Source organism: Palaemon carinicauda, chromosome 7, assembly GCF_036898095.1.
Source record: "Palaemon carinicauda isolate YSFRI2023 chromosome 7, ASM3689809v2, whole genome shotgun sequence".
NCBI lineage: Eukaryota > Metazoa > Arthropoda > Malacostraca > Decapoda > Palaemonidae > Palaemon > Palaemon carinicauda.
The window spans coordinates 130,537,934-130,562,297 of NC_090731.1; the positions used below are offsets into that span (position 1 = coordinate 130,537,934).

Below are 24,364 nucleotides of genomic sequence, written 5' to 3' on the forward strand. Positions count from 1 at the left end.
AAGTAGTCAGACACAAATAAATTAAACATGCGACAACAATGTTGTAAAAGGAGAATTGTAACATTTTGCTGGGAGTGTGGAAAACTTTGAATCACTCATGATAAAAAGGAGCAAGAAAGCACCTTTTCTGTAAAATCTAAAAACTTTTCTCCTACACAAGTATAAGATATAAACCAAAAATTAAAACTAAGGATAGGAGAAAATTTCATGTTTCAGGCATTATTATTAAGCTTATAGAACAGAACAAGTAGTGTACAAGCTCTTTCAGTAAGTGCAACATCTGATTAGATGTTGATAACAAATATATTAACTATAGTCATATTTCTTAATGTGCTTAAAATTCAAATCATAAAAATTAGTTTTTCTTTTACAAGCAAAAATCAAATCTCTACAATGAGGTGCACAATAAAATTTGGACTTCCATCTGTGTTTAAGCTCTTGAGTAATAGTTTAATTCTAACACTGAATTTGAGTTAATAACCTTATACTTAACACAACAGCCAAGTTGTAGACACTTTTGTATAAATAGGGCTTTAATTTTACTCCAAAACAATTAATTCCAACTGAATCCCTATATCTATACATTTCTTATCACACAACTCTAACAAAACATCAGATCACAAATTTAGAAGCTATTTGGCTGCTTGCACATTATGAAATATAACCCCGGTGTACTTTTCCCAATAACCCTGCAATTTTCAGGACTTTGGGCTGTAAAGAAAACAATAAATTAACTTGGAACATTTTAGTGACAAACCACCTTTATAAAAGATTGTCAATTTTGATTCATACATGAAGGAGGGAAAAGACTAATCAAAATATAACAAACCTATTCAATAATATTCCTTATCTCCCATGAGAGCTATTCTACAGTAGGTATAGTACAATTTATATCACAGCTCATCCAAATGATACTGAGAAAGTGAAAAATCTTTGTGTACCACACTGAAATTCCATTTACTGTACCATCATTAAAAAGGCTAGTTTAGACTACAGGGTCTTAAATTCAATTACCAATGCAGCCTGTTGCTAGATTTTTTAATTTCAGTTACACCTTTTTATTGTGACTCTAAAACAATATTCTGAATTAAAAGTTATAGTCCTTTTATTTTATTTATAGAAACTAAGGATTTCCTCTAACTGTCTTGTATAACATTAAAATATTTTGTAAAATGGATGTGTTGTTTGAATGCACTTTTGTGAAACAAGGCTTCTTTTATATACTGTATATTATAATGTATGTTGAAAAATGAACGGTATATTACTTGCATTTTCAAATGTGAATATACTGTACTCCTTTAATATTGTGAATTACAACTCTAATCTGATGAAATAAAAAATAATCATATTTCAATCATAGTAAATTAAGATGCAATTACTAATTGGCAAGTTATACAGCTTGGGAACTAATACAAAGCTGCAGATACAGTTAGGAACAAACTACCAAGCCAAATGTTTTAAACTTGTACATATGTCACTATGAAAAGTTCCTATGGATGGTTTTTGCTTATTCAAGAACCAGAAATATCTGCTTCCCAAGAATCTGTATTTAAAACTGTCCAGAAATGTGGATTTGACAGAGACAAAACATGACTTACATTTTTTTTAGCTACAAATCTGGTAAGCTAAGTCAAAAGTAATGGGATAGATAAACTCCAAACATATGATAAATACTTCACCGAACATAAATCCCAACTTCTGGCTGATCTGCATAAAAAGAAATAATATATGAACACAGAAATCAAATATTAACTATCTCTGGGCAGACATGTGTATCAAGGCATAATTAACATTTTTAATTTAAAAAAAAATGCTTTTACCGGTATTACATATGAGCACCTATGCCTTTCAATTACAGTTGTTCTGCAAAAAAATTCACCATAAAATGTTACTTTGCAATACTCAAATAATACTTCAGGAAACTGTGATCCCTGAGGTCTCAGTCACTATGAAAATTGAAAATTCAATTCTCAGCAAGACAAAATGTCAATATTGTGAAAAAGTAGTTTAAAAGACCAATATACTTTTCAGCTATAATCACAACTACAGTTTACCCTAAATATGGAGGCATTTTCTTGAAGGTTACCCAAAGAAAAAGTAATATAGTATCAATAAAAAAAATTGAATTTCTTTGATCTTTCAAACATTACTTACACTTTATAGTAATTTTCTTGCAGTCATGCTTCAGTCCTGAAGCCCATTAACAGACTAACTTAAATAACCAACTAAAATAACTAATGCATCACACGAATGCTAGACAACTTCATCCATACTCAAAATATCCCAATGTGGAACTTGCAATGTTATCAAAAAATTTAGGACACTTTCATGTATAATCACAAGCACATGGCTGACTTTTAAAAATAACATCTTCCTTTTGTTATACAAAATACTTTTTTCATGCTTTCTACAAAGAAATACTGGTACATATATTAAATGCTATAAAAATCATTTTTGAATCAATGTTTTTGTTATCTACAAAATAAAAGGATCAGCCATGACTAGTAATCCACTATAAAGGCACAACATACATGACTTTACTTTCCATTTTGCAACCAATTGGCTGACATAGCAGTGTTACATGAAATCATTCACATAGTAATAGAAACCTATTGATACATTCTAGGCCCAGCAGTATTGTAAAGAAATAAGCTCATGGGAGGAAACTTCTAGTCATTCTTTTTACTTCTCATCCAAAAGACCTGCAATTCCCCTCTCTCTTAAATAGAAAATATAAGTAAATAAACTGCCCGGAGCTGGAAAGAGCCGTACATTTGTGCCAGTTTTACTGAAATCAGCCGAGATCTGCCACACCAGCAGAGGCAAAGCTGCAGGGTCTGAATGTAGTTACAGTAATCACAGAAATATGTCAAATTCATATAAAAACACCAAGTTTGCAATACAGTAACTAACTTAAGATTAAGTTGTATTAAAAATCTGAAATCCTTTTCTGAAGGCTCTCTGGGATGCTTGATCGTGAACAAGCAATTTACATAGAAACTTATTACTCCCGTTTGCAGTCATTTACTCACCTTGTGAACTCTCATATTCACAAAGCAATCTGGCACACAGGACACTGAAGCACAGGATACTGAATATCAGCATCATGTGTATACAAACTATTGACAACAAACACTAAATATATCATTGCTAGTTCACCGTGGCAGGTGACACATGTCACAGTTCTCACTTGCTGTCTGATTAATGAAGGTGCAATGCTGACAAGTCCATGATGCAGATGATGCAGAAGGCTCTGCTGTGGCTCCTCTACCAGCGACATCTATGCTACTGCCTGCAACAGCTCCCCCACTCCCTGAAGCCATGACCAACTGCTCTACAGTGGCCCAGTGCTCAGATCTCTTCCAGTCAAGAGCAGCTTTGCGATCTTTCTTTTTAACAGCTTCAAGTAGAGGTCCAATGTATTCCTATAATGCATAAAAGAACAGGCCAAGATTTTAAAAAATTATCCATAAAACCAAAAATTATCCATCGCCATTTCATTAACACTAGTCAAATTGAAAGGGGAAGATAATTTTATGTACAACAATGGCATCTTTGTAACATACAGTCACAAAACAGGAATAGACAAATGGTTTCAGGAAAAACCTAAGAAACAAAGACTAGAGAAGAGCTGAAAATAAAATGCCTTTAAGACAAAACTCATTGGAGTTTATATAATAAAGAAAAGACCACTGGTGTGTACTGTAATGTAACATTGAACATTAATTCTATAGTCAACCTTGTGCATATTTGTTCTATATATTCATTTACTTCTTAAGGGTAAGTGTGGATACGTCTTATTTTTACTTATTTTGGGGGTTAAAGTGCTGTGTGGTCTCCAGGAGCTTGCCACCATTCACATATAGTCACGAAGGTATAAACAAGCGTATCTTTGAGATCTAAATACTTCCAAAAATAATTTAATTATCTGTATTAAGGATTTTTCTTTTAGTGGCTTAATTATCAAATATAAGCATGCTTGTTTAGCGCTGGTATTTGAGTAATTGTGTTTGTTTCTTGCCCTCCAAATCTTAGTGTTGTGTTTCCTATATTTCTAAGTACATTTACTGTCCTAGAAATTTTACTTCTTAGTACAGTAATGCTAGAAGGGGGATTGTTGATTGTCGGTGCCATTTTGGTAAATTTTATTACATTATAAACCAGTTCCAATTCCTACTCTGTTATAAAATATAAAGGAAGGTTAACTTTGAGCATCTAAACCTTGGATAAGCTAGCATAACCTCATTGGAAGCTGTCTAACTGGTTTAAGGGTGAATATCATTACTTTAAACTGTCCTGCAGTCAATTTCTGGCTTAATGTTAGCCAAATCCTGACCAAGTGTTCATTAGCCTATCAGTTATAACTTTGGTAAGGTTAGTGTTGAGACGGGATTCATCTACTTATATACCAGTAATACAGCAGTTCTTTAGAACCTATTTTTTAGAATGAATTGTATTGTAATGATTGTATTGGAATACTTAATATTTAGGGAGGAGGGAGATGTTCCCGTCCTCCCACAATTGGGTATATGACCATGAGATGAGGGGGCTGACCAACCAGTCAGCTGCTCGTACAGGTAGTTATCCTCTCTGGCGGAGTGATACGCACCCAGAGACGACCCCGGGGTCAGAGAGCATGCTTGCTCAGGTCTCGATCTCCAGTAAGTTTTGACAGATAGGTTTCTATCAAGTCCTGTAAGGCATTCGGGGCAGGATGGGCGGGCCATAACCCAAAAGTATTTCGAGGTAAGTACTGTTAGGAAAAATACAAATTACTTAAAATTTTTGATTTATTCCAACATGGAGTACTTACCTAGAACTACTTTCTTAGGAGACTTATATCTCAGGAGGTGGGAGTGTACCACAGGACGCAGAGACCGTGATGAGAAGAGAAAAGGGGGAACCTAGACAGGAGGCTAGGTTCTGCTGACCCTCCGAGAGAAAACACGAGAAATAGGGAAAACTACCCAAAAAAACTATCTTAGTGTCTAAGTGACTCACCTCTGTAAAAATCCTTGGAGACGTATCCATTCACTGACGATGTATCCCATGGTAGTTAAAGGACTTTACTGTCATTTCAGGGAAGGTAATAAGGGAACAGGGGGGGGGGGGGAAGGAAGGAACCTGTGTCTCAGACTTACTGCCCGTGGTTTCCCTGGGGCTACACCTTTAAATCTTTTGAAGTGCTGAAATGACGGGACCGAGAGAGAATCCGTCCAAGGACTTCCTCGAGCATTCCTTCAAGAAGTGAGCTGTGAAGGTTGACTGATTGGCCCAAGTACCAGCCCGCAGGATTTGGCCGACTGCCATGTTCTTCTCAAAGGGCAACGAAGTACTCGGACCTCTGATGTCGTGGGGTCTAGGCTTACCCGGAATAGGAATCCCTACACTACTGTAGGCTCTCATAATCACTTGCCGTAGCCAGAAGGAGATCGTGTTTTTGGAGACTGGTTTCTTTACTAATCCTGAAGAAACGAACAGACTCTTGATTTCGGGTCTAAGTCTGGCTGTCCTCTCCAAGTACTTCCGTACTGCTCTGACAGGGCACAGCCGCAAGTCCTTCGGGTTGTCTGAACGTGGGATTGCCGGCACCGAGAATCCTTCAAACTTGGGGTCCCAGACTGCTGGGTTCTGGGTCTTGGCCACAAAGGATGGTACGAACCTGAAGGTAGCTTCACGCCAGCCCCTCGAGTGTGACACCTCGTATGAAACTCCACGAAGCTCCCCTACCCGTTTTGCTGATGCCAGTGCTAACAAAAAAACTGTCTTGAGGGTGAGCTCCTTGTCTAAGATGTCCTTTGGGAGTTCGAAGGGAGGTTCTGACAGCATCTTCAGGACCCTAGCCACGTCCCACTGGGGCACTCTAACCGCTTGAGGGGGGTATGATTGCTCGAAGCTCTTGATGAGCATCGAGATGTGTCTGGAGGAACCTAGGTTGATGCCCTTCAGGAGGAAGACTTGTCCTAGGGCGGCTCGGACTTCTTTAATGGCTGGAATGGACATATTTACCTCGTCCCTGAGATAGACTAAGAAGTCAGCTATCTCCGGGATGGAGGCTTTCAACGGCTTGATGTTCCGAGCGACGCACCACTTCATGAAGGTAGCCCATTTAGCCTGGTACACAGCGGCTGACGACCATCTCAGGTAACCTGACATCCTTGTTGCGGTCTTCGCCGAATACCCTTCCTTCTTCAGGAGACGCTCGATATCCTCCACGCGTGAAGGCAGAGGGACCGAGGGTTTTCGTGGAACCTTTGAAAGTGTGGCTGCCGGAGAAGGTCTGACCTGTCCGGAAGGGGCCAAGGTGGAAGGCGCGCCAGTTCCTTTAGATCCGCGAACCACTCTCTCTCCGGCCACCAGGGCGCTACCAAAGTCATCCACAGGTTGTCCGCTCTCCTCACCCTGTTGAGGACTTGTCTGAGCATTCCGAAGGGAGGGAAGGCGTAAACGTCGAGGTTGTCCCAAGGATGCTGGAAGGCGTCCTCGAACGCCGCTCCTGAATCTGGCACAGGAGAACAAAACACAGGGAGCTGTGCGTTCAGCCTCGTGGCGAAGAGGTCTATTACTGGCGAGCCCCACTTCTGAATCAGAGTCTTGGCCACTTCTGGGTGCAAGGACCACTCGGACCCCACCACTTGACCCATTCTGCTGAGGTCGTTGGCTAGGACGTTCCTCTTCCCTGGAATGAACCTGGCCGAGATCTTGATCTGCTCCCTTTCGGCCCATTCCAGGAGCTCCAACGCGAGGCCACACAACTCCCTCGATTTTAGTCCTCCTTGCTTCTTTATGTAGACCACCACATCACATCAGTGCCTCGGTGTTTCCCCGGAGCTTCTGAACGAACTCTAGGCATGCCCTTTGCACTGCCATCATTTCCAGTACGTTGATGTGCAGGTTCTTCTCTTCGGCTCCCCATCTTCCTCTCGCTGTGCTGTCGAGGAGATGAGCACCCCAACCCTCCTTGGATGCGTCCGTGAACTGAAGCATCTCCGGAGGGTCGGCCGCGAAGGGCATCCCCTTGAGGGTGTTCGATGTGCCGTGCCACCACTAGAGGACCTCCTTCGTTTCCGGGGACATAGGGACCACCTTGTGCGGGGAGTCTCTCTGGTTCCAGGCCTCCTTCAAGTTCCACTGTACTCCCCTGAGTTTGAGTCTCCCCTGGGGGACTAGCTTCTCCAATGACACGAGGTGACCTATCAGTCTCTCCCAGTCCTTGGCTCTCCTGGGCTGACCCAACAGGAAGGGCCGTAGGATTTGGCTCAGGTTGTCCAATCTCTCCGCGGAAGGGAATGCTCTCGCCAACCGGAAGTCCAGGACCATCTCGAGGTAGGTCATCCTGGTGGAGGGTATCAATTGGGACTTCTCTAGGTTGATGGTGATACCCAGGACGCTGCAGAACTGCAGGAGCTTAGCGCCTTGCCCCCTCAGTACTTCCCTTGAGGCTGAAAGCAACAACCAGTCGTCCAGGTACCAAATCAGGCGATGCCCTGTTCGTGTGCCAAGGCTGAGACTGTCGTGAAGATCCTCGTGAAGACCTGAGGGGCTGTGGACAGATCGAAGCACAGGGTCTTGAACTGTAATGTTTGAGTACCCCATTTTACCCTTAGGTACTTCCTGCTGGAGGGGTGGACAGGGATCTGGAAGTATACGTCCTTGAGGTCTATGGACATCATGAAATCTCCTTCCCTCAAGGCCGCTAGGACCGACTTCGGAGTGTCCATCTTGAAGTCGGTCTTGCACACGAACCTGTTGAAGGCTGAGAGGTCTATGACCGGTCTCCAGCCCCCTGTCGCTTTCTCCACCAGGATGAGTCTGCTGTAGAACCCTGGACCTGGGTTCTTGACTGGTTCTATCGCCCCTTTCGCCAGCATCGCAGAGACCTCCTCTTGCAGGGCCGTCCTTCTCAAGGGGTCCTTCGGTGCACTATGTCCCTTTTCCTCAGTATCCAGTTGGCGGTTTGTGTTATGGACTGATAGGAAAGGAACTTTAGGGCCTTACCTCCCGAGCTAATCAGCTCCTTCAGCAAGGACTGATTTTCCGGGATTGAGTCGTGCAAGGACTGGAACCCTACCGGCATGGCGGCCCACCAATCCAGCCACGATGACACGTGAACCAAGTCCCTGGACAGCTCCTCCATCATGGCAGTCTCCGCTAGGGAGAAACAAACCGGGGTCGTGGTAGCCCTCTCCTCTGCTGCACCCTGTCCCAAGATGGCGACTGCTGGTTCCACTGCGCAGGGCCCTGCGCGGTGTCCTTACGGGAGGTAGAACCGGGACTGCGTCTTCAGGCCCTGGAGAAGTCTAGAGGCGCTCTGGTTCTTGGGAGCTTCCGCATGGTTAGCCACAATCTTGCTAACGTGCGCCAATCCTAGCTTCACATCTCTAGCTAAAGGGAGGGCTAGCGAGGGCCTCTGTTGTACAGGCGCATCCACCAGCTGTTGAGGCTCGAGAGCCAGAACTTGTCAGTAGAGGGCTCTGGTTCGTCCAGCCTATGGTGCCGTCGGATGAGGCCTATCACCCTCCTGTATGCAGAAACCTCCGCTGGCGAACCTTCTTCCCCGTCCTCTACCTTGTCCGTGGGGCATCCCAGTTCTTATGACGAAGGACCTCCGACGGGGGGAGCCATACGAGGAGAAGGCATCCTCCTGGAGTGGTCCAGTCCCCTCGCTTCAGGCAGTAGGACGGGCATCGCCGCTGGAACGGAGGCCTCCGTCCTGGATTTATCTCTTCCGGCGGACCAGGGGTCTGCGGGCTTGCCCGTCGAGGAAAGGTGTTTCTCCCGTTCTGGACGACTCCTCGAAGATCTTGAGGACGGGACGCGGCTGCCAGACCAAAGGAGCGACTTCCCCCGCTGGGCGGGTGTAGTCGGAACCTTCGCGGACCTATGCCTGTCCCTTGGTGCCTGATGAGACGAGTCCCTCCGTCGGTCATGCATACTTTCGTCGACAAAACCTACTGGTGAGCGGGGCTTAGGGCGCCATCCCGAGGTGCCCGCGATTGCTGCAGCCCCCAGGAGTTGGCTACGGGGGCTGGAGACTCGCACCCATTCTTCCTCCGGTGAAAGGCTTCTCCTAAACTTCCTCCTGGGGGATCTGGAATGTCTACTCACGTGGCGGGATCTTGAATGGGAGAGCAAGCAAATCACCTCCTGCGGGACCTATCTCGCCGTCTCCTATGGTCTCTCGGGGCTCCGTCTTCCGACAAGTAGGAGTAGGCCTCGACCGAGGAGCCCGGACACCTGTAGGACCTCGTTGGAGGGCCTGAAACTTGCCGCGTTGCTGATGGTTCTGCACGGGGTTCGGCCGGTGACGAAGGCTCCATGAAGACCGCCGGGAACATAGCTGAAGGCGTTGGAGGGGAGCGGGGGAGCTCCTTGCTGGGGAACAAGGTCTCAAACTCCTCTTCCATCCTCAGGGGCGATCTGAATGGCGTCTTTGGAGGCGCCCACACGGGGGTGTCTGATGGCGGCGAGTCTTCCTTCTCGGCGGCAGCCTCGGCTGCTGACGCACCTGAAAAACCTGCCCAAGAGGCGGGAGAAGAGACTGCTGCCATTTTACCCCACATTGGATCGTCCGAGGAGACGGGACCTGCTTTCACCAGGGCTCCGTCCCCCGGATACACACCCGCCCCTCCCTCAGGCCCCCCATTTGCCTGGACCGAAGACACAATCCCACTGTCAGGTAAATCAGACTCCTGGGGAAGGGCCACAGGCCGCTTCCCCGCAACAGGCTTACCTCGACCCCTACACTGGGTGGGGGAAGACGGCAGAGAGACTCTGTCCGACGGGACGCTGGGCGAAGCGAGAGGCAAAAAGACGCTGGACTTCCTAGGGGACCGTCGAGAGGCCTTCTTCTTCTTAGTGCCGTATCGCACCCACTGCACTTCATTCCAGGACTCGCACTCCGGACAAGTGGCTGTAGGGGAACACACACTGCCCCTACACGACGAACACAAGGAGTGTGGGTAAACTTCGGGTTTAGAGAGGAAAGCGCCACACCATTTGCCAGCCACAGGCCCAGGGCAACGACGGGGATGCTCCATAACGCACTAGTAATACACCGCGAGACACAGGAACACAGAGGGAAAGGATAGGGAAGCACACAAAGGGGCCGGGGACACAAAGGGTCCCACTGGGTTAAGAGAGAGCGTCGGGGTATTAACGCCGACGCGACCAGAAACTTACTGGAGATCGAGACCTGAGCAAGCATGCTCTCTGTCCCCGGGTCGTCTCTTGGCGCGTATCACTCCGCCAGAGATTACCCCGCATAGAAAACGGGAGTAGGGTAAACTACACAAAATTCTGGTCGGATGGGAGGAGATCTCAGATACTTCTAAGAAAGTAGTTCGAGGTAAGTACTCAGTGTTAGAACAACTCTATTTTAAGGCTGGGTGGGCTTACATTAATAGTACAGTAGTTCTCATAGCCTCTGGCTTCATAAATCATAAGGTTATACGATATTGGTCTTGGATGTACTGTCGCCTGTCTTACTGAAGTGAATATCTTAAATAAGTTGGTATTTATGTTGAGGGTAGATGTGTTGTGAGCCTATCTCTCAAGTTTGATGGTCATTACAGGAATGGATTGGGAAACTTCCTAATCCCTTCCAATTGAGGTTATAATGATTTTCCATTCTAAACATGTCTATTACAGACGAGTGCTATTAAACCAAGATGCATCCAGGTTGCATAAGATAACTTGGCTAACCCGAAATGGGGGTCGCGAGTGTTGTCGTGTGCACTGTGTTTATTCTGATAATTGGGGTAGGGGTTGGAGCCCTAACAAACGTTTCATTGTTTGAAAATTTTCAATTCCGCTCAGGGGGACCTGAGACAGAACACTTAGGAGCCAAGCCATTTTCTCCTTTCTTGGATGAAAGAATTTTCTATGATTGCAAAGTTTGTTGAGTATTTACCCAGCAAGTACCTCAACAGATTTCATTAATCTTGATATCTCAATTTAAGCAGTTAGAGGTTTTGGAAAAAAAGCCTAGTGGACTAGGCCCTTATCCATGTTATTTACTTTGGATATGTGTATGACCTAGACTTCACAGGAGGAGGAGACCTTACTACTGGAATCCTCAGAGGTCCCTTGGGTTGCTCAACAAAGTATCCCTCCTGTGACATCTTGATATCCACTTCATTGCCTAGGTTGGATCCTGGCCAGGGTTCCACTAAGCAGGTTACCGGTCTGAATGATTTGGTGGACACAACCCCTGTGGACACCTCACCCGATAACCATAATAATAGAGGCATCGATCGGCTCCCTTCATGGTCAGCCAGGGACTGTTGACAAGGGAAAAAAAAAAAAGAAAAAAAAAAGAGAGAGAGAGAGAGAGAGAGAGAGAGAGAGAGAGAGAGAGAGAGAGAGAGAGAGAGAGAGAGATTTTCCTATGATAACTAATAAGGTCTATAAACGAACTATATGGAAACTGTGATACCCTACAATATATTGGTGCTGAATTAATATTTATTTTTAAAAAGATTTTGAATGTTAAGAAAATTATATAACTCCATGTTATTCATATTGTATGTACACATAATAACAATACGGCAGCGTGAAATTGAAATCACCTGATGCAAACCATAAGTAAATCAAAATTAATTGTTGATTATTGAAATTCTCAAGTAATTGAAAAATAGAATATAAGCATGTTTTAATAAATCATAATTAAATACAATAATGGCTCATGAAATATGAAAGCTTAATAATGAATTAAAAATTAAATACTATATGAAGCTTTAGAAATGAAGTACCCATATGCGCAACCGCACACACACGCACAAACAAAGAGAGAGCGCGCGATTTTGCTAAAAGGAACTGTGTGAAAACCAACTCCCTGTAACATATTGGCGCTGATGTAATATTCATCATGAAGACATTTCGAATCAGTTAAGAAGTCATATAAAAAATACGCCATTCGTATGTACGCCATTTTCCGATACAGAAGCGGGACCTCCAGATCAGCTGATCATAACTAAAGGTAAACAAAATATTCAGTAATTCTTGATGGGTAAAATACTTCCAAAAATGAAAAATAGAATACAAAAATGCATTAATAGAGCATATGATATCCTATGAAACAAGAAAATTAAATAATGATACAGTAAAAAAATATTAATTTTATTTTAATGTTGTTACTGTTCTTAATATTTTAGTTTTCCTTGTTTCCTTTCCTCACTGGGCTATTTTCCCTGTTAGGACCCCTGGGCTTATAGTATCTTGCTTTTCCAACTAGGGTTGTAGCTTAGCAAACAATAATAATAAAATAATAAAAATGTGATTGAGATGATTGCCGAATCCTGACACCTCATAATAAATCTACGGAAACTTCACTTTTTGAGTTCGACATATGTCGAAATCGGTCCCTATCTCTGTCTTAAGTCGACGACTACCTGTATAGCTATAAAAAGACTTGTGTCAGCCTGTTCAACATAAAAACATTTGCTGCAAATTTGAACTTTAGTTCTACTGATTCAACTACCTGATTAGGAAGAGCATTCCACAACTTGGTCACAGCTGGAATAAAACTTCTAGAATACTGTATAGTATTGAGCCTCATGATGGAGAAAGCCTGACTATTAGAATTAACTGCATGCCTAGTATTATGAACAGGATGGAACTGTCCAGGAAGATCTGAAAGTGAAGTATGGTCAGAATTATGAAAAATCTTATGCAACATGCATAATGAACTAATTGAATGATGGTGCCAAAGATTAATATCTAGATCAGGAATAAGAAATTTAATAGACCACAAGTTCTTGTCCACAAATCAAGATGAGAGTCAGGAGCTGAAGACCAGACAGGAGAAAAATACTCGAAACCAGGCAGAATGAAAATTAAAACACTTCTCTGGAATAAATTGATCACTGAAAATCTTAAAAAAACGTTCTCAAAATGCCAATTTTTTTGAGAATGTGTTTCTAAAAAGTGAATTTGCTATTAAGAATCACACCTAAAATTTCAAAGTAATTGTATAGAGTTAATGTGTTCCTCTCACCATTCTATCTAATGGTTCACTCAATGTAGCAGAGGACGCCTTATCCAGGTAGGCAATTCTGCATACGGAATGAACAATGGACTCCAAGTTCTTTTCCAGAGGTTTTGGAGCTACTTCCGAATCTCCAAATAGACTTCTTCGCTAGGAAAGAGAACCAAAAGCTTCCACTATATGTAGCTCCAAATATGGACTCTAAAGCAGTAGCAAAAAATGCTTTGAATTTAGATTGGAACAGACAGTCCTCAATCTATCAGTTCCTCTGAAGAATTCAATTTTATAAGCTTTGAATATCCTTCAGGTTTTTTTCAGGGACAGCTGTGCTAATAGCACCACTTTAGTCCAACAGCTCATGGTATCCACTGCTTCAAAGTCTGAGGCCAAGAATACACCTGCTTTGGTCCACACAACTATATCAGAAAGTAGGAAAGCGGACAACCTTTGCTTCCTCCTTACTGACCCAGAACCTTCACGCTTGGATTTTCTCTCCTATATTTTCAAGGAAGATCTTCCAGACCATAGCTTGACTTATTTGATGAGCTGCAAGAGGTCTTCAACCACAAGACAATATCAATCTGCGTGGAAGATGTGGATGACTCTTCTATGGAGTCTGTCACCCTATCAGATAATACCAAACTTCTAGGCTTCTTCTCTGGTCCACCCGTTTGAGGAGAGGAAGCCCTAGCCATCAACTGTATCGGCTCTGGGATTTTAGGCCTTGAAGAAGCTTCGAGGAGCTCAGGGTCTTGGGGGCTTCTGCATGGTTGGCCACGATCTTGTCCACGTGAGCTCTACCCAGCATAACATCCCTAGCCAAAGGCAGGGCTAGCGAGGGTCTCTGCTGCACCGGGGCATCAACCAGCCTGCTGAGGCTCGAGAGCCAGACTAAGTCGGAGGAGGGCTCAGGTTCGTCCAGTTTGTGATGCCTCCTAATGAGTCCTATTACCCTCATGTAGGCCGAAACTTCTGCTGCTGAACCTTCTCCGTTGTCGTCCATTTCCTCTGTAGGATGCTCCGCTGCCTGTGACAGAGGTCCTCCGATGAAATATCTTGGAATGGTCCAAATTCGGCGACTCAGGGCGTAGCACGGGCATCGCCGTCGGGACGAAGGCCTCCGTCCTGGACTTATCCCTCCTTACGGAGGTCCAGGTAGATGCGGGCTTGCTCGTCGAAAGGAGTTGCTTGTCTCATTCCTGCCAACTCGACGTTGACTTGGAGGTTGGGACGCAGCTGCCAGACCGAAGGGGCGACTCTCTCCGCTGGGCGGATGGAGTCGGAACCTTCGCGGACTTATGCCTGTTCCCCGGGACCTGAAGAGACAACTCCCTCCGTCGATCGTATCTGCCTCTGGATACGTACCTCACTGGTGAGCGAGCCCTTGGGAGCCAGTTCGAGGGGCCCGGATCTGCTGACATCTCGAGAAGTTTGCTACGAGGGATGACGACCCATTCTTCACACGGGGAGTCACTTCTCCTAAACTTCCTCCTGGGGAATCTAGACCGCATACCTACATGGCGGGATCTGGAGCGGGAGCAAGAACGAGAACGCCTCCTGCGGGACCTCTCACGACGTCTCCTATGGTTCCTCGGGGCTCCGTCTTCCGAGGAGCAAGAGTAGGCTTCGACCGAGGAGCCCGACGACTTGCATGTTCTCACTGGCGGGCCCGACTCGTGCCGTGCTGTTGATGGGGCCACGCGTCGCTCGATGGAAGAAGAGGGCTGTAGGAAGACAGACGGAAACATAGCTGAAGGCGCTGGAGGGGAGCGTGGGAGTTCCTCGATGGGGGACCAGGTTTCAAAACCTTCCTCCATCCTCAACCGCTGGTTAAATAATAATAGCTGATTGACAACCTTGGTGGCAGGTCAGAGACACCAACAATAATGGAATTTCACTTAAGAGTTTAGAACAAAACTAGCTTAAGGGTTCATACCTATTAAGGATGCCGACTTCAATGGTTCTCTGCATTAATAAGTCTGCTGTCCTTTGAGAACCAGCGATCCACCCAGGGGGCTGAAGAACTCTAGGAGCTGTCAAACGGTGAATAACCTATATGCTGACAGGGCCTCAACTAATACCCTTGCTCCGGGCACTCTCAAGGAACAAATGACAACCTGGCTAAGTCAAAGATTGTGGCATATTTGTCTAACAATTTACTCCAATCATAAACATATACACAAGTTCCAAGAGGGGAAAAGGGTACTAGGGATTAAGGGAGTGTAGTGGTAGATCCTTCACCTACTACTGCATTCGCTGCTACGAATGGATCTAAAGTGTAGCAGTCCTCATAAAGTCTGGACACGTTTTAAATAATGTGATGCGAATACAGATTTACTTCTCCAAAACGTTGTATCCATTATACTTTGCAGAGAATGATTTTGTTTAAAAGCCACAGAAGTTGCCACAGCTGTAACTTCATGAGTCTTAACTTTCAGGAGCTTAAGGTCTGCCTCACCACAGTGTGTGTGGGCTTCTTTAATCAAAAGTCTTATGAAATATGATAAGGCATTTTTAGACATAGGAAAAGCAGGCTTTTTGACTGCACACCAAAGAGCTTCTGAATTGCCTCTTAAACATTTAGTCCTGTCTAAATAGAACCTTAGCGCTCTAACAGGACAAAGAACCTTCTCAAGCTCCTTTCCCACCAAATCAGAGGTTAGCAATTTCGAAAGATTTTGGCCATGGGTGAGAAGGACGTTCGTTCTTGGCTAGAAATTCAAGCTGCAGGGAGCATATAGCTTTGCCGTTTCTAAAGCCAATGTTTTTGCTAAAAGCATGAACTTCACTGACCCATTTAGCTGTTGCTAAGCTTAACAAAAAATAAAGTCTTTAAAGTCAGATCTTTAAAAGAAGCAGAGTTCAAAGGTTTGAATCTGACACTCATAAAAAATTTTAAAACCACGTCTAAATTCCAGGCGGGTGAATCCAGTTGACGTTTCTTAGAGGTTTCAAAGGAACTAAAAAGATCCTGAGTGTCCTTGTTATTCGAGAGGTCTAAATGTCTATGCCTGGACACCGCTGCTAACATACTCCTGTACCCTTCAAGGGTTGAGGAGGAGAAATTGTGCCTTCTTCTGAGCTCTATAAAGAAATCGGCAATTTGGAGAGGTACTGGATGAAGAAACTGAGTTAGCTTTACACCATGCTCTAAAAACTTCCCACTTGGATTGGTACACCCTGATAGTACAAGTGGTTCTTGCTCTAGCAATAGCCTTGGCTGCTTCCTTCGAAAATCCTCTAGATCTTGCGAGTTTTTCGATAGTCTGAAGGCAGTCACACGTAGAGCTTGGAGGTTGAACTGCTAGCGATTCCACCCTTGAACCAAGAGCCTGGATCGCTGTCATCGTATCTTTCATTGTAGGCTCAGGTTGAACAGAATTAGGTTTAGGATCTACCACTACAGGGGAAGAATTAGGTTCAATAACATTAGAAAATTATAAATCCCTTGATCGAGAGGAACTACGCCTAACTCTATCCCTTTCTAGTTAACGAGAGTAGCGTTCATAAGCCAACCACTCACTCTATGATAATTCAAAACACTCTTGACATCGATCTTCAAAAATACAGATTTTACCCCTACATTTAATCAACAGAGGCTTTTGGAAGCCGAGTTTTACACCCTTTCTCACACTTCCTATATGAAGGGGAGGGGTCAGCCATTTTGAAAAGTAAATAGAGAGATCAAAATCAAGCAAGGGTAAAAAAATAATCCAAATAATCCAAATTCAATAGGTATTCAAGAGAATCCGAAAGCGAGTCCAATAATTGCGAGTCAAAACCAAAAAACAACTGTACTTCACCAGGAACACTGTTAATTCTAGGTAAACGGCGAGTGAATTCCCAAAGCTGTTGCCAATATGACGGCAGAAGAAAATCTGATACTTGGAGGGATAGTTCGATCTAGCTCTGTGGTGGCGCTAGTGTATACCTGGCATATCTATGCGATTGCTGCGTGTTTTGAATTTTTGCCGGACAGAAGAATGAAGCTATTAGTATATAACCAGGGGGTAAATTTAAATGTTTAAAATGCATACTCACCCTGAGAGGCAGCATGTCCATAGTAGCGACAAAGACAAGGACATGAAAATCTGACATTGCTTCTAAGAATTGATCATCACTGAATTTCTGAAGATATGATGCTAAAGTATTGAAATCCTGCAAGTGTCCTTCTATCATTCTGAAAAGAATCAAGATTTATAACTATATTTAAAACAAATTTATAGTACAGACCTGTTGTTCATTATCCTTTTCCCTTCAGTGTAAAATAAAGAGTAATTTTTATATTCAACTGTGTACAGCTAATACTATTTCATAGTGCTATTACAACAATAATTACTTCCGAGTATTAGTAGCAAGACTGTATTTCTTAGCTGAAATTTTTAATGTTTTTAATATATTTCTATAAGTTTAAATTTTACTAGTGTAAATACATGTATTATGCTATAAATGAAGTAATAAACAATATCACCTTTCCATGACCACCTAAACATATTTAGCATTATAAAACTGACGATAAACAATGAAAATCAAAATATTCCATTACCTGTTTGCCACTGGGAATGGACTTTCATTCAATGCAAAGAAGGTGACAGGCTCATTAGGTGTCGATACAGGGCAATCTAACAGCAAATATTCCACAGGTAAAGGCCTTCCCAACCGTACAACTTCGTTGTTGTACTGGTCTTTTTCCTACAATGTACAATATATGGATATTAACACAAAACAAAAACAAAAAAATACCTGACATAAAGAATGAAATTTAATAAAAAGAATTGCAGGAGACAGACACAATTTAAAACACACCATAATATTCTAAACCAAAACTAATAATAAAAAATTTGTTTTAAATAAAATTATTTCAATACTTACTTGAAGTTGGTTTGCTATTCACCCCAAGTTTAGATAGCTCACAACCAGTCAAATCCAATGTAGATAGCTCACAGCCAGTGAAAAAAAATAATGTAAAAGTTTGTAAAGATGTATGTACAACTACCTTGGTTCCCACTAAAAGATGCAGTGAGGGATAGTTTGTTATTGTAAACAATGGGATCGACAGCACCCATGCCATTTTGGTTCCTCATTCACCTGTATTGTAGGTACAGTACTGTGAGACAAACTTAGGGTCACTATGAGTTGGGCAGTGGGTGGAAACTTGAATGAATTTTAACTAAGTGTTGAAATAACTCATTAGAAAAATATCGTTTATTTTGACAAAAATTCCCTGAAGTTTATTTCCTGAATAACACCCTGCCCTGGTTAATGGGTCAGTGATACTTAATCTTGCAGCAGTGGGTTAAACATATCAAAAGTTGAACCTCAAAACACTTTACCTTTCAAATTAACTTGGAAGACACATCTTGCTCTCTCTACTGTAATTTGTAGTCTTAATTTAAGTGATAGTGGTTACTTAAGCTTAGGCTATACTATGACATTTAATTGTGTAATCACTCTGAAGCTACAAATTGAACTAAACATTTAACTAAAATTTACCAAAAAGTAATTCTCCAGAACCCACCACTTATGAAAATCAACCTTTACTTCTCTCAAGTAATGTTTAGCCAACACCAGAGTGCAATGTCACTGTGCTACAATTAATACTTTTTCTAAGAATAAATTCCTTGTAAAACTCATAGTAATACCTATTGCACTAATATGAGCTTTTACTGTTTATGAGTATCCACAATGAGAAATTTCAAAAAGAACGACAAAAATTTCTAAATGGCTCCCTCGTTCGTTACAAGTTCTTTAAATATAACTTGAAAGAGCTTAAAAGAAACAAGAATTTTATTGTTAAATACTTGAATGATGTTTTATCCAGATGTTCAAAGTGAGGACCCCTTAAATACCTTAGTACAGTAGTACCTTGGTATATGAGTTTAATCGGTTCCCCAAAAAATGCTTGTAAACCAAAAAAATTTATTTTCCATAAGAAATAAAGGAAATTCACTTGATGCATGCCAAATGTCCATAAATGCACATACACATGGATTGATATTATCTACTCAAAGTATATTATGACACCATCCAGTCCCCTGGACGTACCGCTGCCAGCACCGACTGAGTAAACTTTGTCTTTTCTACAAAGACGTTCAGTGCGCTGACATCTAGAACGGGTCTCCATCCACCCGAGCTCTTGGGCACCAGAAACAGGCGATTGTAGAACCCTGGGGAAGTTAGTTCCAGCACCGGTTCTATCGCTCCCTTCTCCAGCATCTGGTTCATCAGTTCCAGTAGCGCCCCTTGTTTCACGGCGTTCGAGTACTGCGCCACTAAGGCTAGAGGTGTTCTTGAAAGCGGAGGCTTCTTCAAGAGGGGGTTCTTGTACCCCTCTCTGATGACCGAGACAAACCAGGCGTCCGCCCCTCTTTCCTTCCAGGCATGCCAAAAATGTGACAGCCTTGCTCCTACCGCTCTCTGGAGGACTTGTGCTTCATTTCCTAGTGCAGGCCCTGAACGACCCTCTGTTTGCTCTACTGCCTGTCTCCTGCCTTCTTCCTCTGAACTCCGTTCTAGTAGTAGCTCTACCCCGAAAGGGCTGCTAAAGTTTCCTCTCCTCTTTCTTCAATGATGACGGAATCACTGGTAAAGCCTTCCTTGCAGAGCGCGACAGGAGGTCTTGCATGGCCTTTTGCGCTAGCGAAAGGGTAATGTCCCTGACTAGGGACTCAGGAAAAAGGTGTTCCGAGAGAGGGGCGTATAGGAGCTCCGCCTTCTGCGCGACCGTAACCATTCTGGACGTGTAGGAACATAATAGAGCTCTCTTCTTTAGAACTCCTGCAGAGAACAGGGAAGCCAACTCGTTTGCCCCATCTCTAAGAGCCTTATCCATACAGGCCATCATACTGGTAAGGTCTTCTGTGGCTTGTAAGAGTTCTGTTTTCCTGGGCAGTGTACCCAGAGCCCAGTCTAAAGAGCTGAACACTTCGAAGGATCGGAAGATACCCTTGACGAGGTGGTCAAGCTCTGACACAGACCACATTACCTTAGCAGAGTTAAGGGCATGTCTTCTGGAAGAATCTACAATGCCAGAGAAGTCCCCCTGGGAGGAGGCCGGCACTCCCAGGCCAAGAGCTTCTCCAGTCTCATACCACATGCCCGCTTTAGATGCAAGTCGAGCTGGTGGAAACGAGAAGGTGGTCTTCACTGCTTAAATACGCTCCTTCAGCCAGTCTTCGATCCTAGTGAGAGCCTTCTTAGCCGAGATGGACAGTTTCATTTTGGTGAAAGTTGACTGCTTCTTCACCTTCTTCCTGCTGAACTGCGACTGAGAAGAACGAGGGGCAGCAGGTTTAAACTCCTCTCCATACAGCTCAAGGAGAGAGTGAGAGAGAACCTTATAATCAGCAGCCACATTAGCAGGTTTATCCTTATCCTCCGAAATATCCTCCAAGTCTTGCACTCCTTCCAACTCTGTCTCCCTTTGGGCTGAAGGAATTAAGTCGGAGGTTCAATTAACATCCCGATTACTTTCAATCCGGCTTGCATAAGGATCACTTTCTTCCAGCTGTGCACCTGCATCCGAGGAGAAAAGCAGATCGCCGGATGCGTCCTGTTGGCGAGGACTGGATGCGCCCTGACACCGGAAGACGCGTGCGTCCTGGCGCCGCACGCTGGTGAAATCCTGGCGTCGAGTGCTAGAAGCGTCCTTGTGTCGAGAGGAGGATGCGTCCTGGCGTCGAGAACTGGAAGCGTCGTTATGTCGAGAGCTGAATGCGTCCTGACGTCGCGAGATGGAAGCGTCCTGGAGAGGCAGGCTTAAGGCGTCCTGATGTCACGAGCGGGCGACGGATGCGTCCTGCCGATGAGACTCGTAAGCGTCCTGTCGTCGTCTAGAGGAAGGAGAAACGCAGCGTTGAGTGCTTGACGAATCGCGGCGAGTTTCCCTGGGAGAGGAGTGACATAACCTCCCTTCACTGCGAGAACGGTGCTGTCTGTCGTCCTGCAGGGGAGAGGAACTCCGTTCCCTCTTACTAACCGATTTCTTCACCAGTAATTTGTCGTCCTTACACCTGCCCGACAGGGGGGGAGGGCGGCTAAAAGCCTGAACATGTGACACCAGTTGTTCTTGCATAACGGTCATGAAAGCTTTCGCAACCGCTGCTGGGTCTCGCGATTCCGAAGGCGAAGGCTGCCGAGTCACGCTGGTAGCAGGAGAAGGTTCTCTCGAGGGTCCCCCGTCACCTGAAAGAAGAGGAGATACCTCCTTCCTTCCATCTCTAGGATTAGACCTTTTCGCTGGAGCGGCGTCCCAGTCATCGTCGGAAGGAAAAGGTTCCGGGCTACTTGAAAGGGGAGAGTGAGAATGGGTCTGGTCAGCTTGCTGCATCCACCTTCTCTTGGTCGGCCTCGAAGCCTCATACTGTCATCTGCGTCTAGGAGAGGGGCTTGGGGAAGACACTATCACTTCCAACACGCCTTTTCCGTGGCGGTCATGAGCAGCCTGGGAAATAGCAACAGGACTGCTTGAGGCGACGGCTGACCGAGGATACGTGACTCTCACTCCCTTGCGGCTGTCGATGTACCTTCTCCCTTGGTCCTGGGAGCTTGGTAGAGGTCTAGACCTAGGGGCGTGACAGGTTCAATCAGTCGCCACCCCCACTGCACTTTCACAAGCACTAATATCACTTGCACTCTTACCTTTCAAGGCTGCAAGCTGGTCCTTAAGAGCCTTCATCTCAGCCGCCATTCTGGCGTACTGAGGGTCATCCATAGTTACCGTTCCCGTAAAAGGAGCAGGGGCTACTACCTCAGGTGAAGGCTCAACTTCTACAGAAGAATTAGGAATTGAGTGGTCAAAAGAAAAGTCTGGGCTAACCTCATTAGCAGATTTAGATTTAGATTTAGAAGCCCTCCTGACTTTATCTAATCCTAACTTACGCACATAGCGTTGCATTTCCAACCATTCCTTTTCGTCTAAAACCTCGCATTCTTTGCACCTTTTATCAAGGGCACACCTAAAACCCCTGCACCCCAAACAAACAGTGTGAGGGTCCACCAAAACTTTCGGTAACCTCACCTTGCATTCTTCATTCACACAAACTCGAAAATGAAGTTTATCAGACATCATAATAAAAAAAAGTCAAAAAAATAAATCACAAAAGCGATTGCCAATCCACAGGTCAGTATACGTCACCAAAAAATAAGTCCAATACAGAGACACAGGGAAAGCGAGCAAAAAACTCCAATGGCGGACCAACGATGTTGTCAGTCCAACCGGCAGAGATGATCTGAGGAACAGAAAACGAGAATGATTCCAAGTACCACCCTGTAAGGGTTGTTAACCACCTAACCGGACAACCACCACTCGGCGGTTGCCGCGAGTTTTGAAAAATTCTGTCGAACGACGACAGTGACTATAGCTATATATATATATAACTGCCAGGTAAGTTCTATTCGTAAAAAGACTTATGTCAGCCTGTTCGACATAAAAACATTTGCTGCAAGTTTGAACTTTTGAAATTCTACCGTTTCAACTAACGATTAGGAAGATCATTCCACAACTTGGTCACAGCTGGAATAAAACTTCTAGAATACTGTGTAGTATTGAGCCTTATGATGGAGAAGGCCTGACTATTAGAATTAACTACATGCCTAGTATTACGAATAGAATGGGGCTTGCTCTTCTGCTTGGCGGAAACACCACGTGGTTCTAGCTGAGGTCTTTCCTCCTTTAATAGTCTGAAGGTGAGCAAGAACACTTTGCCAGTCTACTTTTGTTCGAACCATAAGGAATGGATGATGCAGGCATTGTTCAAAGATTGGCTTATTAATTGCATTATTCCTCAAAAGCATATAAATTCTTTGGAGAGGAATTTTTTTCAAGATTTTACTGTTGGTGGATAACATGCCTAAACATACACCTTACCTAACTGACCTCAATTCCCATATAAGCCCCTAGGTAGTAGGTTGGCCAGGGCACTAGCCACCAGTTGAGAAACTACCGCTAGAGAGTTATGGGGTCCTTTGACTAGCCAGAGAGTACTACATTGGATCCTTCTCTCTGATTACAGTGCAGTTTCCTTTTGCCTAAACATACACCGAATAGTCTGTCCTCATACACCTGACAATACTGAGATTACCAAACAATTCTTCTTCTACCAAGGGGTTAAATGCTGTACTGTAATTGATCAGTGACTACTTTCCTCTTGGTAAAGGTAGAAGAGTCTCTTTAGCTATGGTAAGCAGCTCTTCTACGAGATGGACACTCCAAAATCAAACCATTGTTCTCTAGTCTTGGGTAGTGCCATAGCCTCTGTACCATGGTCTTCCACTGTTTTGGGTTAGAGTTCTCTTGTTAGAGGGTACACTCGAGAACACTATTCTATCTTATTTCACTTCTTTTGCTTTGTTAAAGTTTTTATAGTTTCTATAAGAAGCATTTATTTTAGTGTTGTTGCTGTTCTTGAAATATTTACTTTTTCTTTCTTTACTTTCCTTACTGGGCTATTTTCCCTGTTGGGGCCCCTGGGCTTATAGCATCCTGCTTTTCCAATTAGGGTTGTAGCTTAGCAAATAATAATAATAAACACAACTCCACTTACTCAACCAATGGATTTTTACTCAATTGCTACATTTAAGTACAAATAATCTTTGAACAACCTTTGCCCAAGCCTTAGATACCCATCCAGAACTATCAATGCAAAGACTTTTGGAAGCAGTCCATTCTAAAATGTACCAAGAATATTGCTACCACCTGGTAGACTATGACAGAAAAATGTAGGAACAGTATACAGAAAAATTGTGTTAAGCATGTGTAACGTCAATAATCTTGATGGTTTTGAAAGTGAAAAAAAAAGAACTTAATGTGATACAAGAGAAAACAGTGAAACTGGCAAAAGACCTTTCCTTGTAGTGCTACATGAAAGATGTCAAGGAGCTGCTAGGAGAATCTGGAGAACTTAAAAATGAAGAGCTAATAGAAATAGAGAAGAAAGAATTGGCAAAGGAGGAGAGAAATAGAGAAAGAAAAATAGGAGCCATAACGTATGTTCACCACTAAAGGTTTGTCGGAAGGTTTATCACGACTCAATAAACTCCTCACACATTTTGAGGCATTGGACACAAACACTGAACGATTTAGAAGGATAAAACAAATGGTACAAGACGTGTTTCATCCATATCAGGTAATTTATGATAAAAAGCAGCAAACAATTCAGACAAAGTTCCCCCTGTTTTGAAAAGAACTTCCCCTCCTGCAACCCAGCACTCGCCCCCAGTTAAAGATGATGTGGACAACCCACAGCCAAGCACCAGTAATGTCAGCAGTCAATATTTTTTGCCTTTTTTATTTCCTATTTAAATGTACGTGTTGTATTGATAAATATGTTTTAAATTTTTCACACGTGTATTTTGAGTATTTGTATATTGATATAG

General features: G+C 43.7%; 1 protein-coding gene across 1 annotated transcript in view; it reads right to left on the reverse strand.

The window, feature by feature from the left end:
• Window positions 1-203: 203 nt before the first annotated feature.
• The window catches only part of Npl4 (nuclear protein localization 4), a 138,196-nt gene continuing 114,035 nt past the window's right edge, over window positions 204-24,364 (reverse strand). The window contains exons 8-10 of the mRNA XM_068376870.1: window positions 17,535-17,680; window positions 17,030-17,168; window positions 204-3,425 (exon numbers count right to left, since the gene is read on the reverse strand). Coding sequence (XP_068232971.1) covers window positions 3,156-3,425; window positions 17,030-17,168; window positions 17,535-17,680 — 555 coding nt within the window. The 3' untranslated portion in view covers window positions 204-3,155. The remainder of the gene's footprint in view (window positions 3,426-17,029; window positions 17,169-17,534; window positions 17,681-24,364) is intronic.